This window comes from Amphiura filiformis, chromosome 13, assembly GCF_039555335.1.
Source record: "Amphiura filiformis chromosome 13, Afil_fr2py, whole genome shotgun sequence".
Lineage (NCBI taxonomy): Eukaryota > Metazoa > Echinodermata > Ophiuroidea > Amphilepidida > Amphiuridae > Amphiura > Amphiura filiformis.
This window is the reverse complement of record NC_092640.1, coordinates 25,030,919-25,050,375: the sequence shown is the minus strand read 5'-3', so window position 1 is coordinate 25,050,375 and position 19,457 is coordinate 25,030,919. Positions and strand designations below refer to the sequence as shown.

The window sequence follows — 19,457 nt, the reverse complement described above, 5'->3', positions numbered from 1 at the left end:
AACTAATTTTTTTGGATTAAAAATATCCTGTTTTGCCAAATGAAACATAGCTAAATCCTAATCCTTTAGTTAGTCCTAACTGGCAATGAAAGTAAAATTTTAATATTTGGTCAATTTTTGGAAATAAGGGCCAAAAACATGCATTTTTAGGGCGTTTTTCGAACTTTTCGTATTCTGTGACAATCAAGCCCAAAGACTTGAACAAAGACTAATTTCAAGTTATGCATTCTAATTTTAGGAAAACACATTTTCCATTCTTCTTCATAACCAATTAGTAAAAATAACATATACTTTTAAAATTATGAGGTAACTCTTACCCTATACTCAATATTTTGAATGCTTAGACTTGTACCAAGTCTTACAATTTTGTGACTACAATTGTAAGAAAACATGCAAAATTCCATGTTTTTGAACCATTTTCTCTCAAATTGCAAAAATATTAAAATTTGACTTTCATTGCCAGTTAGAACTAACTAAAGGATTAGCTATGTTTCATTTGACAAAACAGGATAATATTTTTTTAATCCAAAAAATTTAGTGCTGTATTTTTCTGGAATGTGGAGTAGCTACTTTATCAACACTGATCAGCAGTAGCTCTAGATACTTCAACAACATCGATATCAGCAGAAGATAACTAGGCCTACTTCATCAACACCGGTATCAGCATCAGAAGATGAGCTACTACATCACCTCACTCTGGATCTCCGATCTCGATGTAGATCGATCAACCCAGTCAATGATTTACGATACATTTGATTGTCGGGTTGGTTCCCGGGGTTGGTATTGACTACAAAAAAATGATCTCATGTTAATCATTTTGATTTTGAAGTTATTGATTGATAAATATATTTATTTAGCCCTAGGCTTAAAATAATAACGAAACAGATAACGTGAATAAAGGTCACGCTGCTGGGCCTAGGCCTAATCATGAAAATATCATACTGAACAAACAAGCATTTTTTACACATAATATGCATGAACTTATAAGTAGGACGACTTCTACTGTAGTTTATGGTATGACACACATTGTGTGAATAATAAATCACACATAAAACATATCGTACGTGTTGCATCTTTGTTATCCTCTGACCTTGCGTGACAATTTGAAGTTCAGAGACATGGCATGCATGGGTCCGATGATCTGGGTCATTCACAAAATATTTACACTCAGAGCGATGCGGTTATTTTTTTGATCGATCAGGTAGACGGCTTTTTATGGGAATTGCAAAAGGCTTTTTCATTGGTCAAAATGTCAGTGGCTCGTCACTCAGCGAGTGAGTATGAATCGAACCTAAAACTATAGCGCCCACGCAGAAGCAAAATCATGCAACGACCTACCAGTTTCAGAGAGGAGCTCAGAGGACATGGGCTGCGGTTTTGTCAGCGTTTCGTCATATATATCACGATTCACGATCACGGCGTTGAACTTGAATTTATGATCTTACCGAATCTTTTAGATATAGGGCCTTTTGAATACCACATAGGTCTACTACTAGCCTACTATTATTGGGCAACCTGGGAAGCATCTATGCCGCTGAATAAATGTAATGCTATGTTGCTAACTGACGCGACGCATCTGTACTGCTACTGGTTTTGCACGACTGAGTCATTGGCATTGTTTCAACAGTACTCAATCTTTGGTTTCAACACGTGTGTGTACGTGGTCATGGTGTAGTACTCCGTGTTGCATGTGAGTACGAAGTAATACAATTGACATGATGACTGTTCTTTGTAACTTAAAACGGCATTTCGTGATCCACAGCATCATCCCCCACTTTTCTCAAAAAAGGTTGAGATTTTTATATCACTGGAAACCTCTGGCTACATAATGTTTATGTGCAAAACATTTCTTGCAGATTATTTCGTTACTTTATATCGTGAAATTTGAATTTCGTTCTGGTAGGCCTATACCAGAACGAAATTACAACACATTGTCTATGGAGCAGTGTAATACACATAAGGCTATTGAAACTTGATGTTGAGTTTAGCGTCCCATTTTTTTCAGCTCATAATGAGGCAACTATTTCATTATTCATTATTCATTATTTTCAAGGTTTCATTATCAGCGGCCTTTTACCAATGCTTATGCGCTTTTTTTTTCATTCTAATTGGGTATCACCAGTCGCAATATATTGTCACAAACACACCCCAACATTTATAAAAGTATAATTATCTTGCTTTTTGTTTTTCAAGTTTTAAAACTAAATGTATTCCGAAGTATACCATGCCAGTCATCTTCACTCCAATTTGTACTAACCTCTCCGTATACATTTGAGGATAGGGGGAAATGGGGGCGGGGGTTGACTCATTAAATACAAAAATAAGAATCATGCAGAACATTATGAAATAAATTTTTGGCACCAATTTGTCAAAACTAGGTCTTTCCTAGTTAAATTATTTACAACATCAACAATCTGGTAAAAACATTTTGGCTAGGTTGATTTCTCTAGTCTACCCTGGTATCCCAAAGGTATAATTGAAATAATTGGATAGAGCAAGGGTCAAAAACCTGTATATTTTTAATGCTAAAATATTTAGATGGATTCATCTAATAGTTCTCAAGGCTTTCTATAGTTTTTGAAGGGTTCAAATACAAAAAAAAGGGTTTAAAAATTTTGCAGAACAAATTTTCTTTCTGGGTTAGTAGCAATTTGCAAAATAATGAATTATTTTCAGATTTTACATCTCAAACGCGGCACAAAATTCATAACGCGGGCGGTGGACGCTAAACTCAGAATCAAGTTTCAAGTGCCTAAGGGTGGTGCAATAATTATGTGTACCCCGGGTGGTGAATTATAGGGGGGCAAAGATTTTTGGCAGGCCAAAAGGGGGGCAAGCATTTTGGCAGGTCAAATTTTGAGAATTCACCCCCAGTACACATAATTATTGCACCACCCCTAATCATGCATAACTCGCAAACGCAAAATCGGAATCAACTGAAATTTTTAGAATAAGCTTTTTTCGTTGATATCTACTGAAAAATGTCATAAAAAGAGGATGTTAGGATCACGAAATACTCCTTTAATATTGAAATTCACCAATAAATTGAATTGACTTGGGGACATTTTCAACATTTTAATTTATTTATAAACATCATATTTACCCAGTAGGCCTACGTTCTTTAAATTCATGCCACTTTTATGACACCCTGTTAAAAGCTGTTAAATACTGGATACTTTTTGGTGCAAGTTTTTGTAACCATGGTAACTCCATAGTTTATTGCATACAGTTGCTTAGGTCAATTTTAGAAATTTATCCACAAACTTGACCTGGCCCAATGTTGGTAGAACTTGTCTTGGAGCTTCTAGGCTAGAATCATGAGTTAAAGTGAAAGTTTAGCCCCATCATTCTTTATTAACATTTTAGGCCCTGGCCCTAAAAACAATGTTTGGCTGTCTTGGGCATTTCGTGATCCACAGCTTCATCCCCCCATTTTTCTCAAAAAAGTGGAGATTTTTATACCACTGGAAAGCTCTGGCTGCATAATGTTAAATGCATAACTTGCAAACGCAAAATCGGAATCAACTGAAATTTTGGGAATAAGCTTTTTTCGTGGATGTCTACTGAAAAATATCATTAAAGGGCATTTCGTGATCCACAGCATCACCCCCCCACTTTTCTCAAAAAAAGTTGAGATTTTTATATCACTGGAATACTCTGGCTACATAATGTTTATGTACATTTCTTGCAGATTCATTCGTTTAGCAAAGATATTCGTGAAATTTGAATTTGAAATTACAACACATTGTCTATGGAGCAGTGTAATGCACATAATCATGCACAACTCGCAAACGCAAAATCAAAATCAACTGGAATTTTGGGAGTAAGCGTTTTTCGTGGATATCTACAGAAAAATGTCATAAAAAGAGGATGCTAGGATCACGAAATACTCCTTTATAAGAAGATGCTAGGATCACAAAATCCTCCTTGTTCGCATCATGATGTAATCTTATCACGTGGGATACCCCCCCCCCAGGGTTAGCGGTGACCTGCTGAGTCCAGGGGTCCAAATTGACAAATAAAGGGGTCCAGCAGGGGCGTAGCCAGCTTTCTTGGTCAGAGGGGGCAAAATAAAATTTTGGGGGGCACAGACGAAAAAAATTGCAGTTGCATCATACAATACATAGAGACTGTATGTCTTGAGCTTCCCGAAAAGGGCCTTATTGGGATGATGTGCGCGCGTTGCGCGGAAAATTTTTGTATTTTACACTATTTTGGCCCTGAATTTTGCTAGAAAAGGGGCTCCTTGCCCTTTTTCTTTTCCTTTGCCCTCCTGATTTTCTCTTTCATTTTTTGTCAGAGGGGCACTTTTTCTTTCATTTTTTTGTTAGGGGGGGCACTCTGCCCCCCTGCCCCCCCCCCTGGCTACGCTACTGGGGTCCAGGCATCTAAATCTACACAGACGTACAAAATTAAGGTGTCCAAATCACAGGGACCTGACAAATCAAGGAGTCCTGGACCCCAAGACCTTGCTACCCCTGATACCCCCATGTGCAAGCCTTGAAATAAGCGGAGTATAACCAGGAGAAACTTGTTTTTGAACATTGCTCCTGGTTTATGTTAATTTTACAAGGACCAGGAGAAATTGGTGGCTTTACGGACGAGAGCAAATTTGCTCCTGGCGCCTGCTTATTTCAAGGCATGCCCACATGCAGATGCTATGTGAATAATGGTTTTTTGATGTTTCATCTACATAATTGTCATTCATTAATTTGTCATTTTATAAATTCATTAATTCATCATTAAAAATGTAATCTTACTTTTTATAGGGAAATGTTGTGTGTCAGTGTGTAGGGGGGCAAGTATGTATGTGTATATTATGTCCATTGAAAGGCTCCATCATTTTTATGTTACAAAAAAAGGATGCAAACAAAACGCGTACCATAACTAGCATGACAGTGCATCAGGGGCGGTAAGGGGGGGGGGCAAGTGAAAATAGAGAATCAGAAAATTTGCCTAAAAATGGGCGATTATGGCAAAAAAAATAAAAAATGGATTTTCAGTGAAATTTTTTCATGACTTGGAGGGCAAAAGTTTTCTGAAATAATGGTCTCTTGTCATCCCCTTGTGGTACCACCACTGACTGTCTCCCCTTAACTCATTCCCACCTGTTTGGCATAAAAATTGCTGATATTTTGGTATCAATGGAAAGCACATTGACCCTGTGAAAAATATAAGGTTCAAAGATGTTTTCTTTAGATTAGTGAAAATATAAAGATTATGATGTTGACTTTGTGGTTCAACATGTTCAAGTAAATATTTTTCAGTCTAGTCAACTTGAGACACTGTTCTGATATTCCATGGGTGTGAGGTTCAAGGTCACTACATTCAAGCGGCAATGTGGTTCACTTCCATTGACAAAAGTAGTTAAGAGCTTGTAAAGGTGATTAAAGGTGTACCTCCACCAGGCCCGTGACGCTTGAGGAGGGGGGGGGTCTCACCCCCCCAAAATGGCAAAAGTTTACAAAAAGTCTCAAAAATTGCAATTTGCGAGCGTAGCGATAAAAAAAATCAGGTTTTTACGCTATTTTGGTCAAAAAAAGGTCCAAATTTTGAGAAGAAAGTCCACTTTTCACAAAATCACCCCCCTTGAAAAAAAGTCCACTTTTTAAAAATCAGCACCCGCCCCCCAAAAAATCCTGCGTACGGGCCTGACCTCCACCAATGACATAATATAGAATAGAGCACCCTGCTTGGCAAAACGATGAAGTCCTTTGCTCCAGGTTGCTTGTTATCATTTGTTATTATTAAATCAAACCCTGCATTGCCTGCTATGACAAACAGCACCAAATATTAATAAATCAGCCTTTGAAAAACAAATTATGTACTTTAACATGGGTCATCATATTGGGGGGGGACCATGATTTGGGGGGCACTGGGTCTGATTGGGGACACAGGCCGTTTTTTGGCAATTTTCCTATGGGATTTTCTAAATTTTGCAATCGATTGGGGGTGGGGGGGGTTCAGACAGTTTATTCAAAATCTCAGATTTTGACAAAACTGCAGCACCTACCCACTCTCCAAATTTGTATCTATATGTCATTTACATCCACCATTGGATTCCTGAGTGAGGTAGTTTGAAGAGTTGGTTTGTAAGAGATATAGCATTTAGAAAAGAATGAATTCAGCTTGCATGCAAAAGAAACCCCATAGAAGTTGATACATATTTTACCTTTTGGAAAAAGTAAAACAATTTTGTAATCAATTCAGATTGAGGAGAAGCTGGAAATCGAACCCAGAATCTCTTAGTGGTGAAACGTATGGACCACTTGACTATCATTGTTTATCAACAAAGGCGAGGGACTGGTCTATCGATATGCTTGAACGAACTTCTAAACTGTTCAATGGCGACTTTCTTGTACTGTATGAAATGTGGTGGGCGATTTAAAATGCATGTGTCCAGAGCAAACTACGATGGGTACGCACACAGCAGGGCAAAGAACAATGGAAATTGCTGTAATTTGTGCGCATACTGCCGGGCAATGATGTCAAAAACAGATAAACCAAGAAGCTATGAACTGTGAAAATATAGATTTCGAACTTTTTTTCCAGCCAGATGCACAGTTTTATTTTCAATATTTATGTGCGCTGGCTGCTCTGGGTAAAGATTAAAATTTGTTCAAGCCATATTTTACTTTTATAATATTTACTTATTTAATTTATATTTAAAGGTCCGTAACCTGATCGACAGCATCATCCCCGATTTTTTTTCATTGTTGATGAGGTTTTGGTATCACATAATAGATACTATTTTTCTCATTACTATCCTGAAATTTGACGCTCCAAGTCGATGTATTTCCGGAGAAATCATGCAACACAGCGGTTTTTACAGGTTACCAGTTGTTCGCATTTTACACGACACGGGAGTTTTGGGTAGTCATAGAATGAAATCGGAATAGATTCGGAAGACTTCACCCCAGTACCAATTTGTCCGCAAAAATACAGCAAATAATCCCGCTAATGTCAAACTATAGATGGCGCTATAATGATATAAAACAAAAAACAAAAATAAAGAAATACATAAGAGGCGAAATAAATAAGGAAACATGACCTATATTGTCAAGCATGATACGAGGAATATGAAAAAAATTATGAGAGCACCTCCCCCATTAAAAAATTAGTTAAAAAATAAAACAAAGAAAAATCATAAATATGTGAAAATGTGCATCATATAGCTAAAAATAAAGAAATAATTAAGCGAAGTAAATACAGCATGGGCTATCTTGTCAAGAATGATAATGAGCGCAGTGATATGTAATGTTTTTAAGATTAATCAGTATGAATAGAGGGTATAAAAGTGTACAGGGCGAGCGGTTTTCAGTGCCAAGGCGAACACTTCCTGTTTCCACCGGGACATGTGCTCGGCCGTTGTTTCGGGATGCCTGACCAGAATGCAATTCACGCGTACCAGTGTATTGGCTTGCTAATATGCTAATTATTCACATTTATGCTGAAATTGTTCCCATTTTCTCACATAGATTGATAAAGGGGACAATATTTGACATTGTATGTAAGTTTGAAGAGAATCTATATCCTAAACCGATAGGGTTACCCCCCTTTAATTTGGTCTGCTTAGTAACCTACTATTTTTTGTCTGTTTCAGTTGAAAGCTGATGAAAGTCTAAACAGAAAAGAAGAATCTAGAAAATCACTAAAAATGTCAAAGAGAAATCATCAGTATCAAAAACCCCAGCCTCTCAAAAGGACTAAAATACATGAACAAGTTCAGCATGAGACAGAGCAAGTGCTTAGACTAAGTTCTCAAGAGACAAGCAATTCACCAGAACCTAACTCTTCAGAACCAAGAAGTTTTTCATCAGGGCAAAAAACATCATCAGGTCAAAACACCACAGACTTGAAACCAAATGCACCAGGACCAAGCAATGGTGAACCAAGTATTTCATCAGGACCAAGAACTTCACCAGGGTCAGATACCCATGTGCCATCTATTTCAGGGACAAATATTTTATTGGGACCAAATGCCTCAGGACCAAGAACTCTAGGGATAAACACTTCAGGTATAGCTTCTTCAGGACCAAGTACTGCATCAGGTTCAAATAATGTTTTATCAAAACTACAAAGAAGTTATTCAGAACCTAGTAGGCCTACTTCATCAATGCCAGTTACTTCACCAGGGCCAAATGCTCCAACATGGCTAAATACCAGTACTGCCGAATCAGCACAGCCAAGAATTTTACCAGGGCAGAATTCTTCTCCAGAGGTAGATACTTCATCATCATTAGAGCCAAGTGCTTCCTCAGGTGGGTCATCAGCATCTAGAGGTTCATTGCATCCAACTGATATTTTGACAGAAGGTGTACCAAAGATAGAGTCAGGATCACAGTCTTCACAAGGTAATGTTACTTTCTTTTCTAAATATTAAAGTACTATAAAGATTTAGCAGAGAGTGTGTTGTTTCCAAGAATTTATACATGCATACTTCTTGTATGTTGTACATGCTGTACAACAACATTTACAATTTGTAAAAAACATAAAAATACATGTCACATGTTTGCTGTTCTGATTTTAACTTCTCATAAAGGTAAATCCTTAACATTAACTGCAAGTGGGTTTTGGAAAGGAAATAAGGAACAAAAAAGCTTTAGAGAAGATGAACAAAGAAGTTGCTTGGTACCCCTAGGACCACTCACATGCCAAGCAGTGCTTCGCCGTCTGGTAGCCATGGTGTTTTTGCTGGCCAACAAAACTGCATCGAGTTGATTGGGGGGGGGGGGGATTGTGTCATGGCATCACATGGGATGCATACATGCGCAGTGGTTTTACTTTCTTAGATTTAGCATGGTTAGGGTTAAGCTACAAGTGAGCTCAATTTTTCCAATCAAATTAGTGGTCTACAAGCAAGTTCAAAATCAAATACATAATTATAAATGACCTATTTTAGTTACATTCAGGTAAGCAACATGTACCCTTTTTGAAAGTGTATCTTAAAAATATTTCTTTAAAAAATGAATGAATAAACGATGCCTAACCTAATATGCATTTTTGGTGGTGTGTCCAGATGGTGGGGGAAAAATAGACACATTAAAACTGCCAGCTGATTTTTGGGGCATCGGGGTTAGGGTGGGGAAGGGTTCTGACTGAGGAGAATCAATGATCAAACGTTAGCCCATTTGCATTTATTGGAGGTCACTTAGGTGCACAATTTTTTTTTCTGCAAACCCCCTGATTACCTCATTGTGTGTACTCCTGCATCCTTGCTAGTCCTTAATGTGATTCCCTTTTATTTTGTGTCCATGTCCTTGATTCCCTAGCTGTCATTATGTATCCTTTTGTATCCGTCCTTTATCGATGATTCGGATTGATTCCATATCAATCTATATCCTGCTCTGGTCACCAGCATTTGATCATTAACTTATTTAATACACGACAAAGAATTTCTGCAATTTCTGCTATTTTTATAACAAACAAAATACTAAAAATACCTTAAATAAGTATCAATCCTGCAAGTCACAAATGCACAGCATGTAGTATGCAAAACTGTACATGAGTGCACTTACTCATGTTACTTCCACATATTTTTCTAATGGCTTTTCTGATTGGCTATGTGGTTCTAAGAGTGTACATGAAATAATGACACTATCATATTTTGGTGATATGTCTATATATGTGACGCGATCAAGCAAAATCAGTCGGAACTCGGGAAATATTGATTTTGAGATATCAACCAAACAAAGGAAATATTTCCTTTTGTTTCCTGTTGTTTTGGAAACTCTTTAATTGCTCATATCTTTGGAACTGGTTGTTCAATTTCTACAGGGTTTTCTGCAAAAAACAGCTTTGTAAATGCTTTTTACTCTCCTATAAGAAATTGAAAATTTATTATTTCCGAGTTCCGACTTGATTTTGCTTGATCGCATCACATATATAGGTCCAAACACATGCCAAAATCAAGCATTCTCTTGGTCGGGCTGATGTCACAAAGGGGAAATAACCCCGGAAATAACCTTGTAAAACCAGTGTGCGCATGTGCAGTTCCCTTTCTCGAGCTGTTTGCTATGCGCGCGCTTGTGCAAAGGGGACGAAGGGGACAATGTTTCCGGATGTCCGACCGAGTGAATGCAAAGGTGAAGTGTGTGGAAACATATTATTCAAATACGGTAATGATAAGCATTTTACCATTTTTTTATTTTTTTATTTAGCCATGGTACAGATCGAACCAAGCCAATTTGATGATGTCATAAATCAGCTATTACCAGCTCAGCTAACGAAATTATTCCATCAGTTAGGCCTTAGGGACATAGACATTAAAAAGGCAAAATTAAGCTGTCGAGAGGACGATGTCGATTTACAAGCAAGAGAGGTTTTTATACTTTGGGTGGAAATCAATGGACCCGAGGCAACTTGTGAATCAGTTCTAGAAGCGTTGAAACGGTGTAGATTCATGGACGCCTACCGTAAAATAGAGAAGAAATGGAAATTAAAAAGAAGTAAGTATTTAATCATAACTAAATAGCAGAAAATTACTAACTGGTCTATAAAGGATCAGAAGTTCTAAGCTTCCTCCCTCAAGACTTTTTAAAAAAATTAAAAAGAAATTATGCCACTGTGAATACAAGTAGGCTACTACTACTTGGTGAGAATGTAATTTTATCATAATGTATATAACACATTAGGCTTCTCAGTCTGCCCACTAGGTGAGGATGTAATTATAATGAAAGACAAAGATCCGGGGGGGCACTTCCATGACAGATATGCATCATGTGCCTCAGGATAGACCCCTTTTTCAAACCGGCTTGTACCCAATGACCCCCTTTTTGTGTTATGGTCCTACCTATTAACCAATGACCCCCATTTACAAAAATTAATGTACTCAATGACACCCTTTTTCTATTTCCTGCTATACCCAATGACCCCCTTTTAATTCCCAAATTTAGGTGGTATTTGTGTTCTCCTCCAGAAATAATGAGATTTTTCACATTTCCAAGGTGGCCAAGTTGTTTTTACGCAGTTTGGCACTAAATATGTACTTAATGATACTCTTTTGGCAATCCTGTACTCAATGCCTCCCATTTTACTTTTTGTTAACCCAATGACCATCCTTTTTTCAAAGTTTCATACCGAATGACCCCATTTTTATTCAGGTTGTGTACTGAATGACCCATGTTTTTGTAATTGTACATTTGACTTGAATGCCCCCTACTTTTAACATGGCCAAGGCACATCCCTGCCATTTCAGATAGGGAGTGCCCCCCCCCCGGGACAAAGATAAAAAGACTAGTTTGCGTCTGACGTCATCTGTCAATCAAACTCCGAGCACGGTTTGTTTACAAGTGTCGTGATGATATGAGTTGCTGAACACGCCGGGTGAACACGGCGGTAAAACCGGGCAGCGGTTAAACCGGGCACCTTATTGTTAATTTTGCACCTGGCTCTGGTTTTTTTAACATGTATCAAAAGGCTAAATGACACTTTGGGAGACCCCAGCAGAAACACATGACCTATTTCCGGATAACTTTTTATATTTTTATGTAGTGTAGACCTAGGCTAATCTCCCATAGCTTAACAAAATTTGTCCCAGTTTTCTTTCTTTACTTGTGACAAGACCAAATGTCCAATTGTTAACGGAAATTTGTCAACCGAACAAAAGTGACTAATTTGTTTTGTTTACAAAATAAAACCAGATCAGCTCTGAGTATTCTGTTCAATATTTTATGAATACATGTTAGTACAAGATCCAAGAAATCCAAGATTTACCTAAATAATTTCTAACATGAAAAAATTTTGAGCACTTGAAAATTATATTTCGGACGTTACATTTTCTGTTAACAATCTTGCTCTATTTTTAACATGGTCTAAGTGATTGCTTTATCATGTAAAACATACACAAATACTTTAAATGTTTGCCTCAGGGCAATATAAATAATTGCAAGTGCAAATTTTGTATCGGTTGAATGTTTTCAAATTATGGTGAAGCAATACTTAAATGGGTCTCATTTTCCGTTAACAGTTTTGTAACATCCGAAAGAATACACATTGTCTTATAATTATGTGAAGAACAATACTAGCTTTGAATTTTCATTATTAAGTTGAAGTAGACATGACAACAAGTATCTAAATGAAAAATGATTTCACTTCCTCTTGACTTTATGTAAAATGTTGGCCACACAACATTTCCGTTAACAATGGTAACATCGAATCAAATGTAACATCCGAGACAGAAAGAGTGACATTTTGCTGAAGAAATTTAATTAGAGGGGAAATAAAAGGTCAAATGGATTGGAAATCATGGGAAGGCCATAGTAGAAATATTTTTACCATACCCAGGTTTGTTCTTTGAGTGTGCAAACCGTGCATGTCAAGTTTGTTTCGGATGTTACAAGGCAAAATGTTAACGGAAAGTGAGGCCAATAACAGGGCATTGTAAGAAGATTTTAGAATATACACTTAAATGAATGTGAATTTTAGTAAATATGGTGTACATCCTCATTTTCCTAATATTGCTGACTCCATTTCACCTTTGTAAACCTTGCTAGTGGAAAAAATACAAGTTGTTAGCTCTACAATATCTATTGTCTCTATGCATAACACATAAGATAAAAAGCAACATAATTAATTTGGTTCACTCCTTTCAAATTAATTTCATTACTGACATATACACATGTCCTAAGAAATTTATTTTAAATTTGAAAAGCAACTTACACTGAATATTTCTCCATTACACTAGCAAAATACTTTGATTTAAAATGTGTTTAGGATGTTACCCATTTTTGTTAACAAGTCCAAAATGAAGTTGTAATTTCAATAAACTTTATAATATTTAGCATTAGATGATATCTAAAACTTATTGAAAAAAATTAAGTAGCAATTTTGTCATAATCATTTATTTCAAAATTAAAAAAAGCTGCATTTTCATAAAAAAGTGATCATTTTAACATAAAATATATAAGTATGTACATGTGTTAGGCCTATATTGGAATTACTATGCACATATACCAGAAACGAAGCAGGAGAAATACTTACGATGCTTCATACAGCTTCATTATGTCCGATAAAACAATAAATTATCAATGGAAACAAATTAACCACTAAGAAAAATACTCTTACAACAGAACAAGTTTCATGGGAATTATTTGTTTTAACACAGACTTATAAGCTGTTTTAATAAGATCAGTTTTTGCATATTTTATATGTGTGCAAATGATAAATGATTGTGCCTTGCATTAAAAAAATTCTGAGTGTCCATCATGGCAACATACCTGTTGTGTATGCAATGATCTCATGTTTGTTAATTCAACTTCCAACCATCAAACTTTGTAAAAATGTTAACATCATGTAACATCCGAATCACTGCCTTTAATTATACACGTATTTGTACATATTTTGAATCATTTGAATAATTTCAACAGGTTTTCTGATTCAAAGTGATTGATATTATGCTAAAATAATGAAATGTCCCAAATGTTTCCCTCAATAAGTTAAATTAGATTGCAATTGCATGTTAACGTAATGTAACATCCAAAAGTTGGGAAGACGTAAAAGAAAGCCTGATTATGATTGTAAGAAAGGTGTAGCCCTTTGTATTATCAACTTAATGCTTCAGGGAGCTAATTATTAATTTGGTTTATTATGATGTCCAGTTCACATTTACAATAAGGATGTGGGTAACAATGTATATGAATAAATGCCATATCAGTACATGTATACATTTAAATTAAAAATATTCTTCAGTAAGATGAAAATATCATTTAATGATGATTAGATTTTCAAGTGATAGGTTTAATCATCTGACAGTGATTATCATTTACATTTTTGAACTAATATGTGCTTAGAAATAGGGCCAGATACCTGCAAATAATGCATGTTAACAAAATAATGTAACATCCGAAACCCACGAGTATCTAGAGTTACATTTTTACTATAAAGGCATTATCAAACTTATTTTGATATGTCAGTACTTGGTTATCATTACCTTGTTCACATATGGTTTAGCAATATATGTGGATGAAATTAATTACATTTAGAGCATATTTTTGACTACCAAACCTGCTATTTTGCCCATTTTTCAGTTTCATATGCCTGAAAAGTTACCTAAAAGTGATCGCAGAATGGCCATATTTGGTCAATAATAACTTGGACTCATTATTTTCCTATGACAACTAATTTGGTAACTAATGGGCATTGCAGTAAGCAATATCTAGCTTTGGCAACAAGTTGCTTTTTTATGAAAAAATCTCATTTGGCCAAAGGGTCTACAAAGTTTACAGACCAAATGAACAGAATTAAGCTCCAAGTTTTGTATTTTCATAAAATTCAAGTCATCTGCTTTGAGAAATGACATATTTTTAGTGTCTTCTGTCAATTTCATTTTACCCTCTCAGTTCACACTTTTGATACATGTTAAAAAAACCAGAGCCACCTTTAAACATACAAACCATCTCAAAAGTTAGGTCTTTATAGTAGGAAACTTTTTTAACCGAAGGCACCATGTCCATAATGCCTAGAAAAGCTGCTTTTTGCCTTGTAAGAGTACATAATTTTTCTAATTTTTCGCCATTCACTGCTATTCCTTTTCTCCGATCGGCACCAGTCAGATGAATCGACCTTCCTTATACGCGCTATTAGCCAATCAAGGATCGTAGAGAATTTGATTGACAGTGACGTCAGACGCAATCTATCAGCGTGTTTATACTGAGCGTACGGCTTTTTGACCCGCTATTTTCCGGGCACAAAATACCGATCATAATCCGGCCACCGTTACCCAGCTTGTTTCTACTGAGACCAGAAAGCCGTGTCTCGCACGATGCACAGCATTTTTTTCCTGTAAACCAGAAGTACGGAAAACAGATTTGACGGTTGTATCCTAAATTTAAATGTCCACGCATGGCAGCTCATGGCATATGACCTACAATCACAATTTAGTGTTTTCGTAAAATCCAAATTGCATTAATTTACCAGTGGATCTAGTAATTGGCTATTATGATAATTAATTTACAGCCAAAATATATTAACCAACTCATTAACTATAAAGAAGTAGGCCTAGACTAAGCAAAGTCATATCCATTTTACTTCATCAAGTTCATCCGAGTCACGCATGTGGCCAGTGTATATAATATCAGAAAGAACTACATTATAGGCCTAGGCCCCTACCATGCCTACTGTACAAGTAGAATATAAATCGCGTTATTTTTGCAACACGCATGACCTCGACCCGGCAACTGATCACACAGCTCGTTTCTACTGCGCGGATTACACGCTTTGACCCGGCATGATCCACCTCAAGAGGTGGATCACGAAAGGCGAGCACATGACCCGGCATGACACGGCAACCGATTACCCAGATCGTTTCTACTGGGCTTGTTACCCGCTATGACCCGGCACGGCACGGCATGGCATGGAATTTGGCCCTCAGTAGAAACACGCAGTTTGTCTATCATTATATCACAGTGTATGTAACACAGACTACTCAGTTGTCCACTCAGTGAGGATGCAATTATTGTTTCTTTCTTTATTTCTTTCAAATATTAATCTGTTTTTGTCCCAGGAGCTTACAGTGATAGAAACACAGCAGAAGAAACGGCAGAAGCAGGTAAGCTGAAATTCTCTCTGTGTCAGGTGGCGCTGTGTAGCGCTGCTGTGGTCTTCACAAGAGTTGAAAGCTGAAATTAATTAACAAATATTACCGTAAATGTTGAAAATCATTTCATGATAATACATCTAGATTCAAAGTTATTAAAAGCTCAATACAAAAATGTGACCCGGCAGCACAAATGAGCTGTAAATTCCCTAAATTGTATTCTGAGTTACGGTGTAAAATGTGTACGAAGGTCGTATTCATCGGTAACTTAAGCTGGCCCGACATCGATCTCATTTTGATAGTGAAACACTAATCAATTATCCTATTGTTTTTTGTTGAAGTGGATAATAAGCTTCTACCTTAGATGGCTATAGAACTTTTAATAGCTCTGGTCTTTGTTTGCTTTTGCTAAATCAGGTTCAAGTGGTGGGTTACCAGGCATTGTATTTTGTATAGGTATGCATAACCAACAATTAACAATGAGAGAACTTTCTTAAACCTTGTTGACTTGGGGATGATTTGAAATGACCGCCAATTATGACTGTTTGATATTTATTGCCAGCAATGTGGAAAAAGAGAGACATGTAGAAACGAAAAAAGCTATAATTTTGTTGAAGGGCCAAAGTTTAACAAACCATAACCCCGCTTCTGGATATCGTTTGAAGTCAAATGATATACCATTTTAAGTTTATGATGTTTATTTTTAAACACGAAATAAAACAAAATTGACCGGGGGAGGAATTTATGGCTCATTCGCCGTGAACGGTCACAAATATATGTTAGAAGTATGTGGTACAAGGGTATAATGCAATAACCCCGGGGGACCACTCATATATGAAAGTTGTAAGCATCCACATGAAAGAAAGCGCGGATTAAGGGTGGTTTTGAAAAGCAAAATGAGGATCCGCACGGATCCGCGATTAGGGTCTCAAAACACTCATTTTAGTAAAAGAAAGGGTGTTTTTTTAAAAGGATGATCCTCACTTCGGGTAATTTTTTTTAATTACCCAATTAACGGACATTAGTGGTGACATATTTATCAAATTATTTGGCACAAAAGAGTGGTTTCTGAGCAATTTTACCAACCAGTTTTTAAAAAAATCGGAGCCGACTTCAGTGCCAATTTTAAGCTTACCGATATCACTGTACTGACACATAATGTCTATCCTTGTTTAGGGCAAATTTGAATCAATTCCTCGCTTAGGGTGTTTTTATAATGTCTATTGTTTTAGGGGTAAATTTCAAAAACAATTCCTTGCTAAGGGTGTTTTTATTTCAGTACAATCCTTGTTTAGGGTTAGTTTGACAAATTTTCGACATCCTAGCTTAGGGTCATTTTTGAAAGTCAATTCACGCGGATGCTTACAACTTTTATACATGAGTGATCCCCCCGGGGCAATAACCGATCAACTTCAAACTTGGTATGGTGATAGTATGGTGGCCTAATGTGCTGTATAGTTTTGTGTTATAGTATTTGCATATTTATGAATATTAATGAGCTTATTTGCATCTTATTCTGTATTTACAAACCTTTGTTATTTACACACCTTTGTGTGGGGCCACCTTAATTACGAACAGCGTAATAAGTACCAAGATTTGGCAGAGAGTATGTTGTTTCCAAGAATATAAACATACATGTACTTGTATGTTGTATAGGCTGTAAAAAAAAAAAAATTAAATATATATATGTTATATGTTTGCTGTTCTGAATTTTTTACGGATGTCTGTTTTAGGGTAGTGAGCATGGTGATCGAGTGATACCCTCATAGCCTATTCCCTGATCCCTAGCGTTCGCTAAAAAAAAGCTCTGATCAAGCATTCGGCTTACTCGCTTTGCTTGCACCGTTTCAGGTTTTTTTTCAACAGCTACTTACATCCCTGAAAGAAGGAACAAAAAAGGAGAAAAGATGAATAGTTGATTGGTACCCCCAGGTTCAACCCAAGGACCCCTTGCATGCCAAGCAGTGATTCGCCGACCAGTAGCCATAGGTGTTTTGCTGGCCCGACCCAATGAAACTGTGCACATATATAGGGTGATTGTGTCATGGCATCATGTGGGATGCAGGCATGTGCAGTGGTTTTGCTTTGGAAGATTTTGTAGGCTTAGCACATCAATGGTTAGGGTTAATATACATGTAGGCCTCAATGAAGGGGAAAAAAGGTTAATTAACCTAAAACACTGCAAGTGGTTTTGTCCCTGTTTTTGGCTATCGGAAAGGAAAGAATTAGGAATGAAAAAGCTTGAGAGAAGATGAACAACTATTAAAAAGTTGCTAATTGGTACCCCTAAATTTTGACCCTAGGATCACTTGTGTGCCAAGTAGTGCATCGCCGTCTGGTAACCACGTGTTTCGCTGGCCCGGCTAACAAAACCGTGCGTCTACATGACTTGGGGTGATTGTTTCATGGCATCATGTGATATGCATACATCCCGGGGGGCATACATGCTCAGTGGTTTTGCTTTTTTAGATTTTGTTAGACTTAAGCTACGAAATGAGCTTAATTTTTCCAATCAAATTGGTGGTCTACAAGCAAGTTCAAAATCAAATACATAATTTATGACCTATATAAATTTAAAATACTGCAATTATACAATATTTATGCAATCCACATATTTTTCTAATGGCTTGTTTTCTTATTTTGGTGATATGTCTAGGTCCAACATGCCAAAATGAAGCATGCAAAGGTGAAGTGTACACAGCATGCCACAGGTGTGGGGCATATTTGTGTTATCTACACACAGAAGAAGATCCAGATACCTGTACCTATCATGGACACAATGAAGGTGAGATGATCTATATGCTTTACTTACTGTGATCATTATTAGAGTTTATCAGCAAGAACAGCTGTTTACATAATTATTATAAATATTTTAAAAACAGGAATGACTTCTCTTCTGATAAAGTCAGTTGTTTCTTACATGGGCAGGTTTGACTTGCCTGAAACATTAAGACTATACTCTGGTGACTGTAGTCCATTTGGTAAGGATGTACCGGTAATTACTAATTATCATAATGTGATCAATGTAACACAGACCACTCAGTAGTCCTCTTGATTAGGATGTAATTATCTCTTCTCAGTAGTCCACGAGGATGTAATTAATATAGTGAATGTAAAACAGACTACTCAGTAGTTTATTTGGTGAGGATGTCATTAGCGGTGGTGTGTATGTATACTGGGGAGGGTGTAAACTTTCCTTCTTTCTTAAAAAACATAGTGGAAAGTGATAATAACTGATAAATATAAATTGATGTGTTTTTGTCTCAGGAGCTAACAGTGATGAAAACATGGGGGAAGAGACAAACGGAGGTAAGCTAAAATTAATTAATATACATTGCGGTTTAATTATTATTATAACAAATATTTTTTAAACATGACATTGGGTGCATTACATAGTGACAGGTCTACACTTTATGGTAAAATCCATAGTGACTGATGTTGAGCTCTCAAAATAATTGCACAAGACATAGTGATGGATAACTTATGGCAATCTATTACATATGTGAGATGTATGATTTTACTACATTTTAACGTTTTGAAAATATCTTTCAAGGCTCTACTTTTAATAGACACATGAATTACTGAACATTAATGGTAACTTTATAATCTATGCCCAATACAATTTACCTACTCAACATTTTCAAGATCAACATCCATCACTATGTAATGCACCCTGGGTTTGACATCCGTCACTATGTAATGCACCCGACGATGAGTTACAGACAGGTTTGACTTAAACACATTAGACTACTCTATAATCCACTTGACGAGGATGTAATTATTGTAGTGTATGTAACACAGACTACTCAGAAGTCTACTTGGTGAAGATGTAATTATCTCTACTCGGTAGTCCACTTGGTGATGATGTAATTTATAATATTATTGTAGTGTAAGTAACACAGACTACATGGTAGTCCACTCA

The 19,457-nt window shown here is 36.6% G+C and overlaps 2 protein-coding genes across 2 annotated transcripts in view; both read left to right on the top strand.

Moving 5' to 3' along the window:
- LOC140168155 (uncharacterized) overlaps positions 1 to 19,457 on the top strand; it is a 58,949-nt gene that overhangs the window by 28,207 nt on the left and 11,285 nt on the right. The window lies entirely within an intron of this gene.
- Positions 7,621 to 19,428, top strand: LOC140168708 (uncharacterized). The gene is made up of 6 exons (XM_072192119.1): positions 7,621 to 8,354; positions 10,161 to 10,448; positions 15,503 to 15,547; positions 18,192 to 18,320; positions 18,803 to 18,844; positions 19,424 to 19,428. Exons 1-6 carry the CDS (start codon positions 7,658 to 7,660, stop codon positions 19,426 to 19,428), a joined length of 1,206 nt encoding a protein of 401 aa, XP_072048220.1. The 5' UTR covers positions 7,621 to 7,657.